At 42.1% G+C, this 23247-nt stretch overlaps 1 protein-coding gene across 2 annotated transcripts in view; it reads right to left on the reverse strand.

The window, feature by feature from the left end:
• The window catches only part of B4GALT6 (beta-1,4-galactosyltransferase 6), a 35879-nt gene extending 20199 nt beyond the window's left edge, over window positions 1–15680 (reverse strand). For both annotated transcript variants that reach the window (XM_049820437.1, XM_049820429.1), the window contains exon 1: window positions 15012–15680. In XM_049820437.1, coding sequence (XP_049676394.1) covers window positions 15012–15126 — 115 coding nt within the window. In that variant the 5' untranslated portion in view covers window positions 15127–15680. The remainder of the gene's footprint in view (window positions 1–15011) is intronic.
• Window positions 15681–23247: the final 7567 nt, after the last annotated feature.

A 23247-nucleotide genomic window follows, 5' to 3' on the forward strand; every position in this document is an offset into this window, starting at 1 on the left:
TATCTTCCTATTCCAACACTAAAAGTTCTTTTTTAATATAAATCTGTAAGTAAATACTGATTTCAGAGATAACCTCTGGAAGATTTTATGCTATATTCTTTTTAACATGATACCAAAAGCCAAGTCACTTGAGTTTTTAATACTGCAGAACAGCAGGTTTACAGAAACAACTTTAATTCACATATATCAGGTGTGGTGGGTTGACCCAGCTGGCAGGTAAGCACCCACCCAGCTGCTTGCTCACTCCCCTGCAATGGGATGGGAGAAAGAATCAGAAGGGCAAAAGTGATGAAAAAAAACCCCAAACCACCCAACAAAACTCACCACCAGGAGACAGATGCCCTGCCAGTCCCCAAGCAACAGCTACTTTGGGGGAAAAAACCTCACCAGTTTTATTGCTCAGCATGACATTACTCAGTATGGAATACCTCTTTGGTCACTACAGTCAGCTGTGCCAGCTGCAAACCCTCCCAACCTCTTGCCCAGCCTCAGTCTAATTGCTATGGGGGACAGAGCGGGAAACAGAAAAGCTTGCAAGCACTGTGCAGCAATAGCTAAAACATTGTGTTTATCAACACTGTTTTGGTCACAAATCCAAAGCATGTGTCTTCAAGGACCTATGCTTAGACCTCTTTCTGATAGCCCGTAAATCATTTCACTAGGTGCTTCTTGTTCCTTTTTCATCATCAACACTACAAGCCCGTATCTTCAAACTTCCTAAGAATGATACCACCTTTCTCAATGAGAACGGTCAGTGCTTTTTCTTCTACTTACATGTTCACCAGCCTTGGAAATTTCTTTCTGGCTGCTACCAAATCACATTGATTGCAAACACTTCAGCTGTTAGACAGATAGATGTCACTTACTACACATGCAGTGACAGAAATTATGAACACTGTGCAGCCAGCGAGCATACTCTCCAGCATTGCTCCCGATATGGTTGAGAGGAAAGATTTGCTCCAGAAGACACTGCAAATCTACTCAAACATGTTACTGTTGCAGTTTTAGGAATGTGATACAGTACAGAACTGAGACTAAGACCTTCAAACAAGTCCACAAGAAAGTCAAGAGCGCCGTATAACTGTTCTCAATTCCTGTGGGAAACTTGACTGTAGTCCAGATAATGCAGACATAAACGTTGATAAAATAATTTTTTGCAAAAAGCATCTGCATCTCCCCTTTGTTGAAGGACAACTTCTTTCCTCTGACAGAGAAGAAAAATTACAACAAACACACGAGACCTTTGTGTGAGACAAAGCTAGAAAACGCATTTCTCTCAAAAGCTGGCATCATGAAAAGACAGAATTAAAAAAACAACCAGGCAAAGTCTGCTGCCACCTTGGCTTAAGTACTCAAGAGCTGCTCTTGCTAACAGAAAGATCTACCTAGCCTTGTCATATTTTCATCAAGCTATTCTTGTAGTCTACCCCAATCCAACACCTCCTCTTCCTGGCTGATCTGCTTGTCAACTCACCATCCAGCTCTACCTAAATACATAAACACAATGAAACATCCATCCTTCCTGTGCACACTTTGTCCCAGCTACCTGGGTCCCCAGCACAATCATAGTTACAAGGAGTACAGACCTGATCAGTTTACCCCATTGTCATTCAACAGCTGCTTAGGTAGTAGCAGATGCTTCAATGCCAATTAATTACTTCAGAAGCTAAAAGCATCAGGCAAAAATCAAAGATATTAATTTAATCCTAAAAATAAATCTCATCTACTGGCAAAGGTTTGTTGGCAAAAACCTGTGAAGAAGAGCACAGTTCATGTCACATCAACCAGCAGCAACAGCAACAAAGCATTCAAGATAATCTGCAACAGCCAGAAGCGTAACACAGAAATACATCTCTTCTCCTAGCGTGGTGAGGGAAGACGACTGACAGGAGAATACCACTGGCTCCAGTTTGATGACTTCCACAGCAATCCTCTTTTCAGCTGTCATTGGTACTTTAATGCTAGTCATCTTCCTGAGCTTGGCACAGGTTTCCACAAACGTTACCTATGCTGTAATGAATATGACCCTTAACATGCTGGGGTGTCCCTCAAGTTCCTGTATACTAATGCACACAGTATGGGAAATAAACATCATGACTTAGAGATCTGTGTGCAGTTCCAGGGCTACAATCTTATTGGGATCAGAGAGACATGGTGGGATGACTCCCACGACTGGAGTGTTGCAGCAGAGGGATACAGACTGTTTAGGAAGGACAGAAAGGGAAGACGAGGAGGCGGAGTCACCCTTTACATGAGAGAGCAGCTGGAGTGCATGGAGCTCTGCCTGGGGATGGAAGAGGAGTCAACTGGGAGCTTGTGGGTCAGGATTAAAGGTGACATTATAGTGGGTGTCTGCTATAGTCCACCTGACGAGGACAAACAAGTGGATCATGCCTTCTACAGACAGATAGGAAAACAGGCTCACATTCACAGGCCCTGGTCCTCACGGGGGACTTCAACCACACCACTATCTGCTGGAGTGACAACACAGCCAGATAAAATCAGTCCAGGAGGTTCCTGGAGTACATTGACAGTAACTTCCTGACACAAGTGACAGAGGACCCAATGAGGGGAGGTGCTCTGCTGGACCTCATACTCTACCAAGAAGGAGGGGCTCATTGGAGATGTGAAGATCCAAGGCAGCCTTGGCTGCAGTGACCATGAGATGGTGGAGTTCAGGATCCTTGGGCAGGAAGGAGAAGGCAAAGCAAGCTCACAACCCTGGACTTAGAGAGCAGACTTTGGCCCTTCAAAGATCTGCTTGGAAGAGTCCCACAGGACAAGGACCTGAAGGAAGAGGGGGGCAAGAAAGCTGGATAATATTCAAAGATCACCCGCTTCAAGCTCAAGAGAGCTCCATCTCAATGAATATGAAGTCAAGCAAAAATGCCGAGAGACCTGCATGGATGAACAAGATGCTCCTGGGAAAAAACAAACACAAAAAGCACACAGAAGGTAGAAGCAAGTACAGGTAATGTGGGAAGAGTACAGAAACAACACCCGAGCATCCAGGGATGCAGTTAGGACAGCTAAAGCCCAAATAGAAATGAATCTGGCCAAGGATGTCAAAGACAACAAGAAGGTTTTCTGTTAAGTACATAGGTTACACAATGACTACTAGGGAAAAAGCGGACCCATTGCTCAACAGGACAGGGGACCTGGTTACACAGGACATGGAAAAGGCTGCAGTATTGAATGCCACCTTTGCCTCAGTCTTTACTAGTAAGACTGTCCTTCAGGAATCCCAGGTCTCACAGACCAACAGGAAAGGCTGAAGGAAGATGTACCCTTGGTGGAAGATGATCAGGTCAAGGAATACTTAAGCAAACCAGGCATACCTAAGTCCATGGGCCCTGATGGGATGCACCCACAAGTGCCAAGGGAGCTGGCAGATGTCATTGCAAGGCCACTCTTGATAATCTTTGATTGATCATGGCAACTGGGAGAAGTGCCCAAAGACTGGAGGAAAGCAAATGTCACTCCTATCTTCAAGAAGGGCAAGGAGGACGACGCAGGGGACTACAGGCTGGTCAGCCTCACCTCAGTCCCTGGGAAGGTGATGGAGCAGCTCATCCTTGGAAACCATTTTTCAGGTACATGAACAACAAGAAAGTAATCAGGAGTAGTCAGCATGGCTTCACCAAGGGGAAGTCATGCTTGGCCAAATTGATAAACTTCTGTGACAAAATTGCTGACCTGGTAGATAAGGAGAGAGCAGTGGACATTGTCTACCAGGACATCAGTAAGGCCTTTCACACTGTATCACATAAGATCCTCATAGACAAGCTGGATGAGCAAACAGTGAGGTAGATGACTGACTGACCAGGCCCAGAGGGTGGTGATCAGCAGCACAAAGTCTAGTTGGAGGCCAGTGACTAATGATGTACCCCAGGGGTGAATACCAGGTCCAGTCCCATTTAACATCTTCATTAATAATCTGGATGATGGGGCAGAGTGTACCCTCAGAAAGTTTGCTTATGATACAAAGCTGGGATAAGTAGCTGATACACCAGAGGGTCATGCCACCCAGGGGACCTGAACAGGCTGGAAAAATGGGCCAAAAGGACCTCATGAAGTTCAACAAGGAAGAGTGCAAAGTCCTGCACCTGGGGAGGAACACCACCAGGCACCAATATATGCTGGGGACCACCCAGCTGGAAAGCACCTTGGCAGAAAAGGCCTTAAGAGGTCCTGGTGGACACCAAGTTGAACATAAGCCAGCAATGTGCCACTGCTGCAAAGAAGGCCAATGGCATCCTGGGCTGCATGAGGAAGAATGTTGCCAGCAGGTCAAGGTGATCCTTCCCAGTCCTCACTCAGCAGTGATGAAGCCACACCTGGAGTACTGTGCCCAGTTCTGGGCTCCACACTACAAGAGACATGGACATACTGGAGAGAATCCAACAAAAGGCCATGAAGAAGACAAAGGGACTGGAGCATCTCTCCTATGAGGAAAGGCTGAGAGAGCTGGGACTGTTCAGCCTGGAGAAGAGAAGGCTCAGGGGGATCATATCAATGTATATAAAGGGTGGGTGTACATGTATATAATGTATATGAAGGGAGGATGCAAAGACGACGGAGCCAAGCTCTTTTCAGTGGTGCCCATTGACAGGACCAGAGGCAATAGGCACAAACCGAAACACAGGAGGTTACCTCTGAACATCAGGAAACACTTTTTTACTGTCAGGGTGACCGAGCACTGGCACAGGTTGCCCATGGAGGTTGTGGAGTCTCTATCCTCAGAGATACTCTGAAGCCACCTGCACACAGTCCTGGGCAACTGGCTCCAGGTGGCCCTGCTTAAGCCAGAGGTTTAGACCAGATGACCTCCAGAGGTCCCATCTAATCTCAACTATTCTGTGATTTTCTTCCACTATTGTCTTTCTGCATATGTACCAACCATCACTCCCGTCACAGTGCAAGGCAATGCACAAACCAGAAAGGCAAAATTTCACATTTAACCAAAGAAAACATCTAACAGTGTAACCACTTAGAACTAGTTTTATTCATATTCTCCTTATTTCACTGTACATGGTCCATAGTAAGTTAAGAAACAGCACTTCTGATTCAAGAAACATATAGAATCCAGACTGTCACATAGTTTACAAGGCAAGCAAATGGGAAGTGCAGTGCAGGGTATAAAACAACACACCCATATAGGGCACCTTGGAATAAATACCATACTTAATGTTCCACCTAAAGCAGCTGCAGTGTGAGCATGAGCTCATACTAAATTCAGATGAAATTTTCACTAGCAACTGATCCAGATCTGTATCAGCAATCATGGACACACAGCCACATGTCAGTCATCAAAAGTCCTGGGTTTAGGGCATTATTTAAAACTCATCCTGATAAAGCACATCAGCACATTAAAAGGATCATCCTGTATTTCAGAGGAAATGTTAAAAATATCATATGGATCATTTTTTGTCTCCAGTATTTATAGCTCACTAGCTATTAATAGTTTTATGTGTTAGACTGAAGAAAAGACCACTGGGGGCGAGGGGAATGCATTAATTCTTAAAATATAAAAATACCTGTTAAAATGGCTCAATCTTTTACAGCAGGTAGCTTCCTGTTTAAATATTCAACCAAGGACTATTTACAGCTTTTTTAAAGAAAAAAAGGTCTCATTCACAGATCTCTCCATTGGGAATCAAACTCCTTCCAAGCAGTACACCAAAAATTAAAGCACTTCTCACAACACTGCATTAGTTTATCATCTCTTTGCTTCACAGAAAAAGCACAAAACTCAAGTTTTATATAGAAACTTAGTAATTTATCATGCTGTACACATATACCAAAGCAAAGCCAAAACAATGTGCCATGCACTTAAAAGTAATCAATAGTAAAGTATACAACAGGACAACTGAAGTTAAAACTGGATCAATGACTAACATTCTGAAGAACAGCAGGAAGATAGAACTGTCATTATTTTAACAAGATAGTAAAAAAAAGCATTAATTAGATTACAAACTATGATTTCTTAAATGCCAAAGGAGAAAAGATGAACAAACTTGGAGATAACATTTCATATAAAATGCAGCTTTTATTGTACAAACACCCCATCCCAAACCCAAAAACACACAAAAAGCCTTATTACAAAGAACCTTTCAAAGCAATTAGCAAAAAAATTTAACACCCCCCATACTTAAAAAGTGAGAAGACGATCATCAGAGCAGCTGTAGCAACATTATATACTGATCTTCTGGAACAAAATAAACCTGAAAAGCTCAGATAGGAGATACTTCATAGAGAACCCAGGGATGCTGCAAAATTCAAATGCAATAAACACAGCTTCACAGAAAATCGGGTCTTGCCAAACGAGCACTGCCCCTAAAGTTACTTGTCTGCTAGTCAACACATGTTTTCATAGGACTTCTGAAACGCATATTCAACGCATTGCATAAAAATTGACACGGATTCGAATGGGTTAACAGAAAGTTCTCCACTAGTAATTGTAAATGGGGAATCATCTCATGAGGACATTTCTAGAACAAGTCCCACATGGATCTCTTCACATCTCAAGGTTATATGGTATTATTCTCAGCAATACCAGAGTTATAAATACACTATTGGCAGAGTTCATGCATGGCAAATTAACACAAAAGTGTTAAAGATTAAATTCTACAAACTAATCTAAATATACAGTAAGTAGACCTCAGCTGAAGATTGCTTCTAAAACATCACAGTCATGATTCTAGGAGGTAGGAATATTTTCCACATCTACAGGATAGGGACTCTAGTCTGCAGACAGATTCATTAAACAATTTTGCAGTGAAGGACGATACCCAAAGTAATGTAAGACTGCTGTAAATTGATTCTAATTTACAGCGAACATAGCTAAATCCTATAGTAAGTGTTCAACTTCCATAGGATTTTATTTATTTTTACACATTTGTTGTTAATCAGAAGCTGTTTTTAAAACATATGCAACAATCAGAAAAAAGCAAAAAATTTTATTACTTGAAACATATTTTTTACTTGATTTGTTGTTGCATATTTAATATCAGTTTTGCACTATTTGTAATTTAACATTAAATCCAAACATTTCATAGGGGTGGTGAGACTGCATTTGAGTCTGCATATGTGTATCTCCTCATAAGGAAAATATATTAGAAAGATACAGATCACCTCAATCTGCTGAAAGTATCAAAAACTACTGATGTTTCTGGAGGCTAATAGCATCATTCATATGGTGCAGATGGATGAACCTGTATCAGCTACAACAGAGAGGCTTCAAAATTGTTTTTAGTGGTGGTGTTTTTTCAATACTCCAGACAAAGTCTGTATACTCATTGCCACAAAGGACATGCCAAATGGATGAGTCCTCTGACCGCAAATCTGAGAATTGAATAAATGTCAGTTCACTGTTTATCGGACCCAGTAGAAGAGGAAATCTCATTGATCAAGTCTCCATTTATGGGTGAAGAAAAAAAGATATCAGAATTTCTTTCTCTAGAAATATTTTTAAGCATGATAAATGATACAACATTCAATACAATTTCTAACACATTTGATACTATTTTATACTCCAACCTTGGGCTATTAGTTGATTACATAGCTAGTCAGAAATAATTCAATAGCTAATTCTGAAACAGTATCCTACAGAAATTTAAAAATCTGCATTGCTGTAACCACCACCAATACAACTTACATATTTATTTGGTTTAGTTTTTCCCTCCACTCAAGGCAGGTTCAATGAGGAAAGTAAATACTTTCCTTGAATTTCTACTATTTTAGCAAAGTTTCAACTCCCAACTTTAAAGTACATAATTAAATTTCATTAAGACATTTGTTCAGTGAAGACTGTTCTAGGCAGGCTGACTTTGGACATGAACAATTACATGTTTTTATAGTGATATTTTAAGCCTAAACCTTGCCAATTCTTCCAGAATTTTGTTTTAATGAGTTCACTGACTGAGAAAAATAGAAAACTGTAGTACCTGTAAATCAAATATTCCAAGTATTATCATAAATTAAATTAAAAAAAAAGAATACACATACCATAAAGGGAAGGTAAAGGAGGAAAACTGCAAATCTAAGAAAGTGAACTGACCATTGGGGATACCTTGCAAAAAAAGCATCCTTTGTATCTGAAAGTCCTGAAACCAATCTCTTCACTGCATTCGCAAAAATCTAGCACTGGATCCCACACAATGCACAATCATCATGTGCTGCTCCCCATAATACCATTGCATAATTTGAATACCAAAGATTACCCAAAACAAACTAAGAGCTGTAGAAAAGCAAGCAGATACGAGTCACTTGCAGAAACAGCCTTATTAACAAAAAGCCAGTAGATAAGCTACCTTTCACCACAGACAGATGTGGAAATAGTTAAAGCTTTGGCCACATCAATAAAGCATCATAGGTCAAATAAATGTTTCCAGGGCATATAGTTTCCCCTCAACAGATGAGAAGGCCACATTCAAATGACCAGCTGGCTTAAGTGAAAACTCATTTCACATGAGGTCTCATAATTACTTTGTCCTTGTGAAGTTAGCTGCACACCATAAGTGCCTGTATTTTTTTCCCTTTTCTGACTAAGAGCAATACCACAAAATGAATACTCCACGGAATCTTATGCAGGCAAGTTCCCCGACTAATAATGAAGTATACCTAAGGGCTTTAGGAAAACTTATCAGATAAAGATGCAAAACAACTGATTCAGAAAGAAATATGCATGTTTAGTCAAAGCTTATCTGTTGGTAAAAGTGAAAGACAGTCATGAATGACTGAACTGCAATAATTTATTCAGCATCAGGTGCTAGGAATGACTGTGCTGGGCCAACATAATGGAAAAATCTTTGCACCTCCCAGATTAAGGCAGAAAACTTACCCATGAAACCACCTGAGCTGATAATGAGCTCAAGCCGTTAGAATGACAGGGAGCTTATGATCACTAGAAATCATTGATCAAGCAGAAGAATGCATAAGCCTCATACTCCTCTTTGCACAAGGAAAAAAAGGACGATCCTATTCATCAGAAAGTTGACTATAATTTTTCTGTTAAAGGGTTTGGTTGTCATTTGTGGAACTGAAGTGAAAAACTGCAATGCAAGCAAGAAAAAGACCACTACAGCTAATGAAATTACTCCTGCCTCCAAATGAAGCCTTTAATAACAAGTAAACTTTAATAAAGGAACACAGCTCCCAAATACATAGCTTCCAAACAACAACCAGGTCCGTTGTACAGACATTTCCCTGCAGAAATTACAAAACAAAGGGACAGACAAGTTTCATTCAGTCAAGAAACTTTTAAGAGACCCATGAGAACAATTCCCTAGAAAGGACTAAAAGAAGGTGATAGCAGCAAAGAACCAGTGAACCCCTTCCCACCACATCCTGCAAAACCCATCAGCCTTTTACCAGATGACACTTCAATACAGCATCAAAGGAGGAGAGTAACAAAGGATTTGTTTTGTTTTAAACAGGCTAGCTGTATTCTTTCTATTTCAGTGCAGCCCTCGAGTTGCATTGAACCTACTGCCTTGAAGACACAGGCTCTATTACAAAATCCTCAGACAAGGTATTACCATCCACATATTGTTATGGTAAACACAGTCAACAGCATGCTGCCTTGTATTAGCAACAGCATAACCAGCATATCAATAGGAGCAGCTATTCTCCTCTATTCAGCAACTTGTGAAACCATATTTGGGGTACTGTGTCCAGTTTGGGGATCTCAGTAAGAGACAGACATTAACATAACCAGAGGAAACCCAGAGGAAACCTTCCAAGACAAAGCATATGATGTACGAGTAGAAACTGAAAGAAATGGGTTTGTTCAGTCTTAAGTAGAAATGGCTAAGGGGAGGATGAATTTTTTTGCTGTCTTCAGCTATGTAGTAGAGGTGTATAAAGAAGATGAAATTGAACACTCGGAGGTACACAGAGAAAAGACACAAGGCAATGAACACAAGATGCAAGATGGGAAATTATGATTACATACTACTATTTTCTCACAGTTGTCAAACACTGTAACAGGTTTCCCAGAGAGACTGCAGAATCTCCATCTCTGGAGTTATTCAAAACTCAACTGGACATGGCCCTGAGCAATCTGATCTAGCAGGATCTGCTTTCAGCAGGAGGTTGGATCAGATGACTTCCAGAGGTCCCTGCCAATCTAAATTATTCTATGATCAAACAGCAAGTCTTTAGAAATACCACAACTGCCACAGATGCCAGGAACAAAGAATATCAGCACAACAGCTGAGCCCATATCTAATGGGCTCAGCACCTGGAAGTATTGGCAACCATTTATCTTGCTGATAGCATTTTCCGCTCTTTCCTCCATTTGTGCACAAGTTCAAAAAGCAGTGATATCAACCTTTCCTATTAGGAAAATTATTTCCTAATCACAGAATAGGAAATAAATTGATACCAAATTGTGAGCTAAAATCACTGGAGATGTTTCCAAGTTCCACCTAGCTTGCACAGCTGCTCTTTGGTTAGGATCGCCAGAGTAGTAAAGTTTTAATAAGAGAAGCAGAAGACCAGAAGAGAGAAAACAGTAGCTGTTTTTTTCCTCCTCAATCGCATTCCACCATTCAGGATTTCTAGTTACTGATGTCAAAGACAGGCTGCATCTTCCCTGATGGCTGCACTGTTCCATAACCAGTTCTTATGAGAACTACAGAGGTCATCATGTCCAAGCTGGCCAAGTCAGACTGCAATTTACTACAATATGGAGAGCTCCAAAGTACTCTTCCACCCAATCTGGTAAAGCTTCTCTGCTGGAGACAGACAGAAAGGAATAACCCAAAGATGAGCAAGAGATCACTTTCTGAGATCAGTTATGTCGTTCAATGTGATTTCAGTTATGATGCTGATAGAAAATCAGAAGAACAAAGGAAAAAAATTCTCTGGCAATACTCGGATTGGCTTGGCAGTGAAATAAGATCAGCACATGCTCTCCCTTGGTCACCACTGCCTTGCTACTTTGTCTTATTCTCCACATCTTTGGATCTTTTCCATGATGTAAACTTGAACCTAAATACATGTTCTGAATAGCTGTCAGCACCAGACATCGACTACTCAGGTGCCTTTTATCGTACTGTTATCTATAACTGGAAAAAGAATGTATTGATGCCAAAGACCCCAGCTCTCAGCTAGCTTCTTCAGTCTCTAACTGCAGTATACATGGATATTTGTAACTTCCAGTGAAGTTTCAGAATCAGAGGCAATCTTCATTGACTAATTCAACACCAGCAACTTCAGTCTGTATCTTTTCATTTCATGTACAAGAGAAGGAGCACCAGATGAAGTACTGTCAGAAAAGTGGTCTTTCTGGAGAAGTAGCACCTGTTATCTGCTTCCATCAAATATCTGAGGCTATCACATAGAAGTATCATTTAAACATTTAAATGGGATTTTCATATTTTAAACATTTAAAATGTTTTCTACCATTTTACCTTGCAATCATACCCCTCTAGGTTTTGCTTCAGAACATCCACTCCATTAAACAGGGAAAATTAAAACCAGAAAAACAGTTGTCTTCTCTAATCAGCAGTTAGAAATCAATCTGCTTCTGTGTTTGAGCTTCTCTGACTATCAAGACCGCCAGGGTGCTGAGGTAAGGTTGCAGCCATCTCTACCTCATCCCATCTTCCGTTTTTACAGAAGAGGGGAAAGGAAGCGTGTGAGCAACCCCAACATAGCGTATGAATTCTTCTCAACCATACAAACTTTGTATTTTTATATGATATGGAATATTATAGGTCTTGGTCTCAAAACACAGAGCAGTGTCTGAAAACCTGAAATTTAAATGCTCTTCCTCTCCTCATATTCTGAAATACATGGGGTAACAAAAGTTTCTATTTCCCAAAGAACTAACATCCTGCAAAGCCTTTACCAAAAAAAAGATATACGACTAAGTACTGTACAAATAAAAACATTAAAATATTAGATAGAAATATTAAAGACCTTAAAATAATTAAGATTTTTCCCTCTAAAAAATTGTCAGTATTCTAAATTGACCCAAATGGCATCTGTCACAAAATCCGCAATTTCGCTAAAAAAAATGCAGTAACTCTATTTGCCAATTATCGTAAAGGAGAGAGGGAATGTGATAATGACCTCTTTGAGAATTCTCCCAGTGCTAAGGGCTTACTTGTATAGACATCTCCTCCCTTTGATAAGCCACGAACTGCTTGCTAGGAGGGAATTCCACTCTATTAGCCCATAAGAATTCAAATTTTCACTCAGCTTTGACATCTCAGGAAGCCATTCTGCTACATAACCCACTTATTTTTCCCCTCCCACCTTCCAGTACACCGCTGGTCCATGAAACACTTGGGAGTCCAACTTCTCCCTCTCTTTTCAGTTCCTCTGACCATCAGGAAAAGAAACCAGCCAGGGAGCAGCCCCAGTTCCCTACAACACAATCAGAACATTCCTCCTCCCTGCAACTGTGTCTTGTAGCTTGTTGAGAGAGAAAGTGTTCTGATGAACCAAAATATCTTCACTAAAACATATCTGTACACATAAATTATGACATATCCCAACCATTTATGACTTAACTACAGAATATATTTCATGAAAAGCTGCTAACAGGTAAGGCAGCTGAACTTCCATAAGCAGTCTTAAGCCCTCCTCCTCACCACACACACAATCAGCTTTGACTTAGATATACCTGTTTCATCACACTCAGGGGAAAGTGGCAAGCACACTGAAATATTCTGTTCTATTGCAATATGCAAATGGCATGAGCATACAGCATAGGATTATTAGATTAATCATCTGCCTATAAACTTGGGGGGTGGGGTGCTACTGGATTTTTTTTAAATCTTCCATTCTTACATTTTCTCCAAGAATACTGCCAGAGTGCCTGTTGGTTTTAAGATAATATTTAACCTTCTTTCTCTCCATTCTACACAGTAATATTTCCAGGAGCAAATTCCTGGCAAATCAGCACCACATCTGCAAGCTGACAGGCTTAGATTACCAGTGTAAAACTTTCCTATTGCCCTTTCCTTCACTATTTTTCTATATTCTGTCCCCCAGTAAGACCAGCACAGCATGGCAACATTTCAAACTGGATCCAAGAAGTGCTACAGACAAATAATAACTCCAATACTGCAGGGTTTTGATTTAAGCTGGATGAGTTCACAACACAACTGCATACACAGTTAGGGCAGCACACCATTGAACAGTAGCTGGAAAGAGTGTAATCTCACAAACTCGTGTAACTACTGAAGATTTTTGTATTGTTAAACCACAGCTTGAAAGGGCTAACTGAAGTATACAATATGAGATAGCCAGACAGATCAGTCTGAGTATTACTTTTTCCTTAAGGTTGATCAGACCTACATAACCTACCTCAAGAATACTTTTGGTGCATACTGTTGATTTCATTTTACTCCTGGTACAAAGGAAACTGAACAGACATGTAAACCCCAATAACTGAGCAGCAAAATGAAGTCAGGAAAGAAAAGTCTCATCACTAGATGCTCTGATTCTGAACAAGGTACTGCATAAGCCTTGTTTCATAAGAAGAGGACATACTTCTTAGAAGGTACCCATTGAAGAAGAAAAATGTAAGTAATGAAGTAAAACTCCAGCTGCGTACATTACGTAAGATGTTAAGAGTTTCACTTATAAAGATGCGGAAACTGCATTTTGCTTTCCAAATCATACGCCAACTGCTTGTAATTAAAGTCTACTCTGATATTGCACTAGTGCCTCACAGAACTAAGATGTCTAAATGGACCCTAGCAGCATCATTCTCTCACTTACAAGACTAAATTACATTCCTTTCAGTGGGGAAACACTAACAGACAAGAAACTCAAGAACTCCAATCCATGATATATTCCCTAGTATTTTTTTTGTATTTATTTGAACTGTAAAATAATTGACAGGCACGTCAATATTGTATGAAGTGCTATGAGTATGGGAGAAGTCACTGCATCCTGAAAGGGTTTACAAGCTAAAGAGAAGATTGTGAGCAAGAGGAAGCCAAACAACATAAAGATACTAGTCAACAGAAAACAATTCCTGCAGATTCAGTGGTCAAATCAATGTGGATGTTTTATAGTACACGGCTGCAGAGGGAGTTTTAAGCAGTGAGGACAAAGAGCGAGATGGTTTTACAGGTGTTTAGGTAGCACCTGATAAGCAAGGAGAAGTGCAGAAGAAAGCGTCAATGTTCCCTGGGAAAAAAAAGGAAAACACTGCTCAGCCAAGACACGCAACACAGTAAAACACCACAAATTGCCGTGCAGGATACCGCTTGCCTTAGGTCAGGGGTAAAGCTAACCAGTTCTGAAAGGATCATCCAGCGAGAGAAAGCCTGATGGTCTCCCAGAAAGAGTGGAAGAGCAAACTATGGAAAACAGCACGTTTTTTTTTGTCTGACCCAGACTCCCAGTTATTTTACACAGCTTTTCTTAAAGACACTGTCTGTCTCCCCTCTGAAGCGGTTCTTCCAGAAGTGAAAGTGGAACCGTAAAAACCTGTAAAGAGAGATCCCACCGACAGAAGTTAACAACAAATATCCAAACTGGTTCTTAATTTCTGTTCACGTGTGCTTTATTATTAATGAAGTTACTAATGACGTAAAAGATGAACGCATTCAAGTGACTCCAGGAGGCAGTTTTGCAGTTCTTTCCTGGTTTCTACCGTTAATCTGTAACACGATGAAACGGTGAGCTGCTTTTTTGCCTCACTTTTCCGGCCTGGGAAGCAAGAACAGCACTCACCTACCTCGCGACGGCAGATGAATCTTCTAGAGCGTTTGAAACCAACAGAACAAAGATGCGAGATTAACACACGTTACCGCCGCCCCGACCCTCCCTCGGCAGCGGGGGCTCGCGTTTCGGCACCCGGGACGCCCCTCACCCGGCGCCGCCCGTGCCCGCCCCCCCCCCCCCCCGCGGTGCCCGGCGTGACAGGCCGGGGGAGGCGAGTGCGCACCGCCGAGCCCCCCCCGCAGCGCCCACCCCCGCCCTCGCCACCACCACCACCCCCCCCCCCTCCCGCCTTCCCGAGGGGGCGGCTCCCGACTCACCGATCCCGGGGGCCACATAGATGAAGTAGAGGCAGGAGGAGGAGAAGGAGAAGAAGAAGATGAAGGCGAGCATGGAGCGATTGGAGACCCGCAGCACCTTCCGGAGCAGTGGCATCCTCCCTCCGCGCCGGCGGCCGGCCGCTCCGCTCAGTCCCGGCGAGCCGCGGCGGCGCTTCCCAGAGGGAGGCGGCCCGCTCCTCCCATGGGTCGGGCGGCCAGAAGGTGACGAGGGGGCTCCGCTCGCTCGCCCCCTCCCTCCCGCCGCCTCCCCGGGAGCGGGCGGGCCGGCGGGGGCCGGCAGGGGCAGAGCCGCGGCTCGAGGAGGCGGGAGGGCGGCGGCGGCGGCGCTTTGTGGCCGGCCCGGCCGCCCGCCTTCCGCCGCGCTGCGCCTCCGGCCGGGCTGAACCCGCCGCCGCGGCTCGCAGGTGGCGGCCGGAGCCGGGAGGGGCCCCTAGCGCTGCCGCGGGGCTCGGGGAACGCTCCCGCCGCTGCTCATGCCGCCGGGCGCCGCGGCCGCCCGCTCTCCCGCCTGCTGCCCTCTCACAAGCGGCGGCGGCGGCGGCGGTAGCGGCAGCAGCATCCCCGCTGCCGGCGGGCAGTCACCTCCGCGCACAGCCCAGCCCAGCCCAGCCCGGCCCCGCCGCTCCCGCCTCCTCCCGCACCGGCGGGGAGCGCGCTGCAGCCGCGCGGCGCGGCGCGGCCCGGCCCCGCCCCACCCCGCCCCGCCGAGCCCCGGCTACTGCGGCGGTTGGAGCGTGCGCGAGCCCCGGCGCGGCGGCGGCGGCAGCGGCGGACTGCAGAACTGCGGCGGGCGGGCGCGCGCCCGCCCCGCGCTCCGGCGGAGGGGGCCTTTGGGGGGGGGGGGGGGGAGGCGGCGGAGGTGCCGCCGCTCTAGCGCGGTGGCGGCGCGCGCGCCGCCCCGCGCTACGGACCAATGGGAGACCAGGGAGAAGCGAGCCCGCGAGCCCGATTGGCTGGTGCGTGGACGGGCTCTTGTATCGCCGGGGAGGGGGGGGCGAGGCGGGTTGGCCCGGCGTGGCTGGGGTCTGCTGGGGTCTGCTGGGGTCCGCGCGGCCGTCACGTGAGGGCGGGGCGGGAAAAGCCGTTGTGGGGATGCGGGCCTTGAGGGGAGAGTGGGCTCCGCTCTCCAGGAGCTCCGGTTGTGCCTGGCCGTCAGGCGGGCGATACCTTTTCCGTGTCCCCCGCCTCGGCCTTTTGCGGGACACGGCGGGGAAGGGCCGGGTCCCGCGGCGGGAGAGTGGGAGCTCGGCCTACCTCGCCCCTGCCCGCTTTCAGAGGTGGTGCTGTCTTCTCCCTCTCTTCCCCTTCACGGTCGGTATTGCCCCTCTGCCAAGTGCCGTCGCTGGCGGGTCTTGTCGTAGTTGAGCCGCTTTTGGTACAGAACGGTTGGAAACGGGAGTGAGGACTAACAGACTCAACAGTTCTCCACAGAGCAGGTTAGAAAGCATTTCCTGAAGATTTGGCTACACTTGTGCTTTCAAATTTTCTGAACTCATATGTGATAATCTACACACTCCATTAGCAGTTCACTGTTGAGCCCATTGCACGAAAAAGGTATTTTAAAAGTCAGTAACATAAGCTTCACATCAAGCAGCTGTTCTTCTTTCTTGCTTTAGCAACTAACCTTGGCTACCACAAGTTGCTAGGTGATAGGGTCAAGTCAGTGATCGCTCCATTCCCCTGCAGAACACTGTCACTGATGTGAAGATGTGTGCCACGGGCTTGGCACCTGGCCAGGATGTGCCTGAGTGCACCTGAGATGGCAGCGGGATCCGGTTGCATGAGAATCCAGGTCTGTATTGTTAACGTATGTTGAGTTTATTCAGCCATAGGGTAAAACAAATGGAGATACAGAATTGCACACACACACCCACACCCACCCAGTACTATTTCATCTCAGTCATTACACTTGCACTATCATTTTTATGCAATAGGCGTTACTGATAGCTTCATTTTGTTTTACCCAGTACAGCTCATGGTCAAGTAGAGTTGTTTAAGCTGAGGGGATGACCTTATCACTTCCTTCACTTCAGTCACAGGCGAACAGCTTCCAAGCACTGCAGGCTTCCATATCAATATTTTTGTATCAAAAATGTAAAAAGCCTAAGTCACTTGACATGTGAAAGTCTGAGCCAGAAGTACAAGATTATTGGTTAATCAGTAAAGTAGTGATGCAAGTAAGTCATAGTAATAACAAAACTGCATGTTTTCTTAAAAGACCTTTTACTTAAACAGTCAAAAAGAGGTTACTCTATCCTCCAATCTTGCCAGATCTTGAATAGGAACATTTCTATGCACAGTAGAATACAGTCTACACAGTAATGATCTATACCCACATCATGGAATTTCCTGATTGTCACTTTGATGCAGAGCATAGACATAAGAATTTCCCAGTAAGGGTTTCCACAGGAGAGAGACTAATTCTGCTCCTTCAGCTCTGAAACAGAGATTTGTCAGTAATATTTTGATGGATGTTATTGCAGTGGGTATCAGATAGATGGATAGACTGAGTGATGCATTTTGTCACAAAATTGTTCCTGAATTGCCAGTAGCGGCTATGTAACTGGATGTATGTCATTTATTTTACTGAGCAGAGTGTAAAACTAACTATAAAAATACAACATCGAACTACTATATACATATATGACTTCAATTTTAAGCATCAGCTGACTAATATAGAGGGTCCCTATGGACATGAACATGGGTTTGTGAAGCAAAAATGTACTGTATCTTTATGTCTTGTTACTATCTCACATTGAAGTAAAATTTATTTTATATGTGATGCAGTGCTATTACTGCTTTATTTTTACATATTAAAGCGATTGATTTACTCTGTCAACTGTAATAACTGAGTATTAATTGACACATGCTTCTCCAGTATTCCACTTTTATTAGTGGTTTTGATATTGTTTTAGAAGATTTGCTTGTATGCTGCAAACATAGAGAGGGACATTAGAAGATCAATACAATGACAACTTGCAGAATCTTGTCAGAGACAAGAGTGAAACCCGTGATACATGAAATCTTAAGACTGGCCCTAACTTTTGTGTGGAGGAACATTAAATGGTGCTGTATACATCATTGTCTCTGCATTACTAAAAGCAAGTTCCATGTCTTCAGCTCAACAATATTAATTTTGTTTTAATTGCTTAGACTGTTAGGTGCACTTTTCTAAGACTTTAAATGCTGCTGTGATGAGCATGAGAAAACCTGCGGAATAAAACCTTAAATATATAGAGACATTTGTGGAAGAATATCAAAATGGAATTTCAGAAGATAGATGTGTCATGTTTAATTGAATCTCCAGCAGCAGGACGCTGCAGGAGCAGCAGCATGACTCACACACAGTTGTGGTAGATGACTAGGCCTGGGTATCTGCTCTGAAGAGAGCACTTGAAACATCACCCATCTTCTTTAAATATTACTTTCTTCAGTAAAAAGATTACTGCACAATAAATAGATCACGTCTTTGAATAAGTCACAATATTGCAATTTACTTATTATTGTAAGAAAAGGAAATTCCACTGAGTATACGTTGCTGTTTGCTTTATTTCACCCTGCAATGGAATTTATGCAGAAAAGTTCTTAAAAAAAATTGTAGCTTATTCTGGAAGAAGATTATAGTTCAAAAAAACTCCCTCCTCATTCCTGTTTCCAGTCTAACCATCCAAAAGTGAATTTTCTATGGATCAGCAAACACAAAATCAAACAAGATCTTGCCAGACCACTAACTGCAAAACCATCAATGTCTCCAAAGCTACAATAATCAACACATCTGTCAGTCATTCCAAAAGGTCATATATTTCATCAAGTCCAACAAATGCTACTATAGGAAGTACATGCGTGAAACTAAACTAACATGCTTCCCATGCGTCATTGGCACAATTGTGCATGATGATGTTCTGTTAACAAAATCAGGCCACTGATCTGTTGGAGAAAAGTAACCACTTTTTTGGACAGGTGAAGAGGGAGAGGTTTAATGATTTTTCATCTGGGTCCCTTCTGGAATCCATTTGAAAGAGTGACACCCCAAACCATTGTGGCTTTATAATTGTGAACATAGGGTGCTGTGAGACAACGGGCAGGAAGGTATGCCAGAAGACCTTGAGGGAAGCAAGTGTATCTTAAACTACTGTAGTCACCGAGTGTAGAACCTGAGCCTGACACAAGTGATACTGAAGCTGTGTCAGAGGTTCCACTATCCAAGGAAGTAGAAGGTGGGATTCTGCTTAAGTCATTTGTTAGAGCTGGGGGTTAAAATAATACACGTATGAATGTGCTGCTCATATAACTTCCAGTTTTACAGTCTGCAATACTAATTTAAAATCTCGCATGTTTATGTTATTTCTTATTGCTCATACCCAGTCTTGAGTCAGGTGTAGTAAACTATGGTTTAACTAGCTGGTTTTTCTCTTCTGTGTAATGATCTATCTTGAGTCTGTCTTTCCTTCAATTAATAATACTCCTGTACACATTGCCAAGTTTTACCTGGCTGCCTCCGTATTCTGTATTGCTCAGGCAGAAAGATTGTGTGATTCTGTCACAACTTTACTGTTTAAAACACTTTTTATCAACAATAAAGTACTAAAGTACCACATAAATAGCGCAACTTTTGCACTGTCTTCTTTGTTTCTGCAAGTTTAATTATTAACACCAACAGCATTTTGTCTTCCTTACACCATACCTTTAAATTCCAATACAGTCATGTTTATTTGCTCTCTGATTGCTGTACTTTGTCTTCACTTTCAGCTAAGCCAGCCCAATTGCCTTATTTACGCTGTAGTAAATAGGCCAGCAAGCAGAATGATTCTTTAACACTCTTTTTGCAAGAACTCTCTCCTGCTCACACCACCTGTTCCCCAAACAAGCCCGGTGAACTGCAGCCAAGCCACAAACGTCCCTTGGTTCAAAGCAACCCCCTGAGCCACAGGCAAAAGTATGTGATCAGCTTTCTCCTCACCACAGGGAATTCCACGAAGTCTTCCCCATGGCTTGGCTTCTTAAATCTTTTGCCATCACTGCTTTAGTTTTCTTTCTTGCCTTTTCTGTTTTCCTAAACGGTAGTAATAAAAATTGATAAATGAGTGTAACATGGTTTCATTCCTAATCCTACATGTAGCAGTTACCTTGTTGGTATTGTTCATAAATACTCTGTTTTTTCATTTACTTGGAATTAGCAGCTTGATTTTTATTAATAACACTTTGTTATACAGGGCAGCAGCATTTGAGGATCCTGTACAATAATTTATATGTAATCCTTCTTGCGAGGTCAACAAGGAGTTAAAATGCCTTGAGTTAAAAAGTTCAGGGTAAGAAGCACGAGAACAGGCCTGACAATTCCAAAAAAATGCATGGTCTTTGTAAGATTTTAAAAGATTAAGATAAAGATTAATTATGATTAAAGATTAAATCAAGTTGTGTCAGGGTGATCTAGACTGTAATTTAGCACAGAAGGTTAGTGCCCTTTAACGTGGCACACAAACACATAAAACTCACACCAATAAATACTGAGAAGTAATGTACTTAAGTTTTGGGTCATGTGGCTTAACCTCATTACATCAGTTATAATCTCATTATTAAATCAAATGTTAAATTGGAAGTATTTTGAGAATGTTTTGGATTTTTCTGGTAGTACAACTTTGGACCTGAAACATATTTTTAATAACTGCTGTCTCCAAAAATATGTTTGTAAGTGTGTTGTAGTTGCTACCATGAAAGAGTATTATCCAACAAGAAGGGTTGTGAATCTGTTTTCTTTCACAGGTGGAATGAAAAAAAAGAAACATTAGGCAAGGCATTGTATTCTTTGCTCCCAGCATTCCTCCCATATGTTTCCCAGGCTGTGATATTTTGCAAAATCATACTCTTCTATCTTCAGTTAAGTTAGTAGACAACAACTAGGTTCATATTTCACCCATATGTAACTTTTCTAGCTGATACTGCTTTTTTTGGTTTGAAGTAGATCCAGATGCCATTTCTTATAAAAAGCCTCAATTACTACTTTAGGAAGGATGACCTCCATGGAAAAAAGCGCAACTTTTTCTAAGCTAATCTTGAATCTATAGCTCACAAACATTGTCCGTTCTAGAGCTAACCCAGGCAACATCCAGAAGAGGGAGGAAAGCTGTTAGTTTTCATTAAGAGTCTCACCCTGGGTTCTCATGTTGTTTTAACACACCTGAGAATCCAAAATAAAGTCACTTCTCTCAGTAACAATTAAAACAAAAATCAGAAAACAATATTTTTGGAGGGGAGGGTTGCTTTTGAAATTTTAATGTTAAATGTTAGAAAGCTAATTCCATTAAATTAATTTACTAGCCATTATATATCCATCTACCAATAACTAAGATGCAAAACTCCTTAGCCAAGTTGTAACACCCAGTTTTATAAAGTCGAGACAGGAATATGTAATAAAGTATTACATGCCATATTAATACTTTATGAAAGAAAATAGAACATGTAGTTAGGGGGTGGGTTAAGTTTTTAACTCAAAAAATGAAGTTAAAATATTCCTATTTAAGAATTTGTCAAGAATTTTCTGCCAGCAGAAAGCCAGTTCATTGAAGCCAAAATATTGGAACATACCAGCTTAGGTGAAACTTTTCTTCGAAAATGTGTCTGAAGTTCAGAATGCCTTTTCAGAGGATTTCAATCCTTATATCCTTAATTTCAGGTCAGTATCAAACAGACACTAAGCAACAATTTGGCAATTGCAGAATTTTGGGAACAGGCCTAAGTCTGTCTGCATGTTTATGCATCCATTCTACTACAGAATGAGAATGTTTGCACACCTTGCTTCTACAGGGTTGGAGTTTGGTGCCCTGTAATTTTTGTCATTTTTATACTTTGATGAAATCTATCATGATAAGGAAGTTTTAACTGTCTTATCTTTCCAATGATAAAGTACTTGTGTTCAATCAATTTCTCAGAGTCAGTTCAGAGCAGTTAGTAGTTTATATCACTAACAAACTTCTGTAGTACTGAAAGGGACAAATAAAGGGAGGCACAGTAAATAAAAGAATTAATTGTCACCTTTGGATTTACAGATGAGTCTGTTACCAAAATCAATAGGAATGGGGGATTGACATTTCAGGGTATCATATGATCAGATAAACCATTTTCATATCATTACACATCAGCGAACTCTGAGGCTGAGTATGCCTCTTGCCTTTTTGCCCCATAGCACAGATCAGAGCCGCAGAACACATGTTCTTGCGCAGTCCTTTATTGATATTACTTAGAGTAGAGACCTGTGCAGTTAGATAGAGGGGATAATCCCATCACATAACCTTAGGCTATCTCACATAATCAACCAAGAGAAAGAAGCACCTAATCTACGTTTTACAGACTCTACTGTTGGCATAAGGAGCCTCAGTTGACTAGGCTGTGTGTATATTCACCATGTCAGAGGTACATGAGATATCCAGAATGACAAATAATCATTACTGTGGGAAAACTTTCATTGTCTTAACCAGTGCTGTCATGTATTTTAAAAAGAATGAATCTAATAAGGATTATCATCTTGAGATTAGGCAATTTATAAATTTGTCTGTGTCATGGATATAACTATTTTCTACGCCATAACATTGTAAGTATCTTATGTGGAAAAGACAGTACCTTGTGTTAGATCATGTACAGGTTCCTTTAAAATGGTATGTGGATAGTTGTTTGAAATCTACATAGCAAGGATAATGTTCTAGTAAAAAATATTTTTATTGCTGTAAAAGTGCAGTATGAAGAGAGATCGATAGAAGAGTGGGTTTACTATTTGGGTATCATGGGAGTTATTTCACTGTAACACGTACAGGTGAAAAATAAATGCAAAAGGAGACATAATCACCACTAACTAATATCAAATACTATTTTTATAGAAATCAGAATTTAAATGGCCTGAATTACTGACATCAGAATTAGTCTGAAACCTCTGTTTGCTACATTTGGAGTAATAGGTGTCCCTTAAAACATTTATGAAAAAGGAGTGTGACTAAGAAATCCTAAGAGCAGACTGCAGGCTAAGCTTACACTCTTGGACTGCTTCCCTAATCTCACTTTTAAAGATGTCATTCAAGTCTTAAAAATCAGAGTACAGAACTAAATCATGCAGTTTGGCTGATAATCGCTTCAGTGGTGAAATAAATTAATAGAAGATTTTGTAGAAGGCTTGAGGACTTTTGCTTTGCTTTGTTTTTTGTGGCTAAAATCTTATCTTCAGAGA

The sequence above is a fragment of the Accipiter gentilis genome, chromosome 2 (assembly GCF_929443795.1).
Source record: "Accipiter gentilis chromosome 2, bAccGen1.1, whole genome shotgun sequence".
Lineage (NCBI taxonomy): Eukaryota > Metazoa > Chordata > Aves > Accipitriformes > Accipitridae > Astur > Astur gentilis.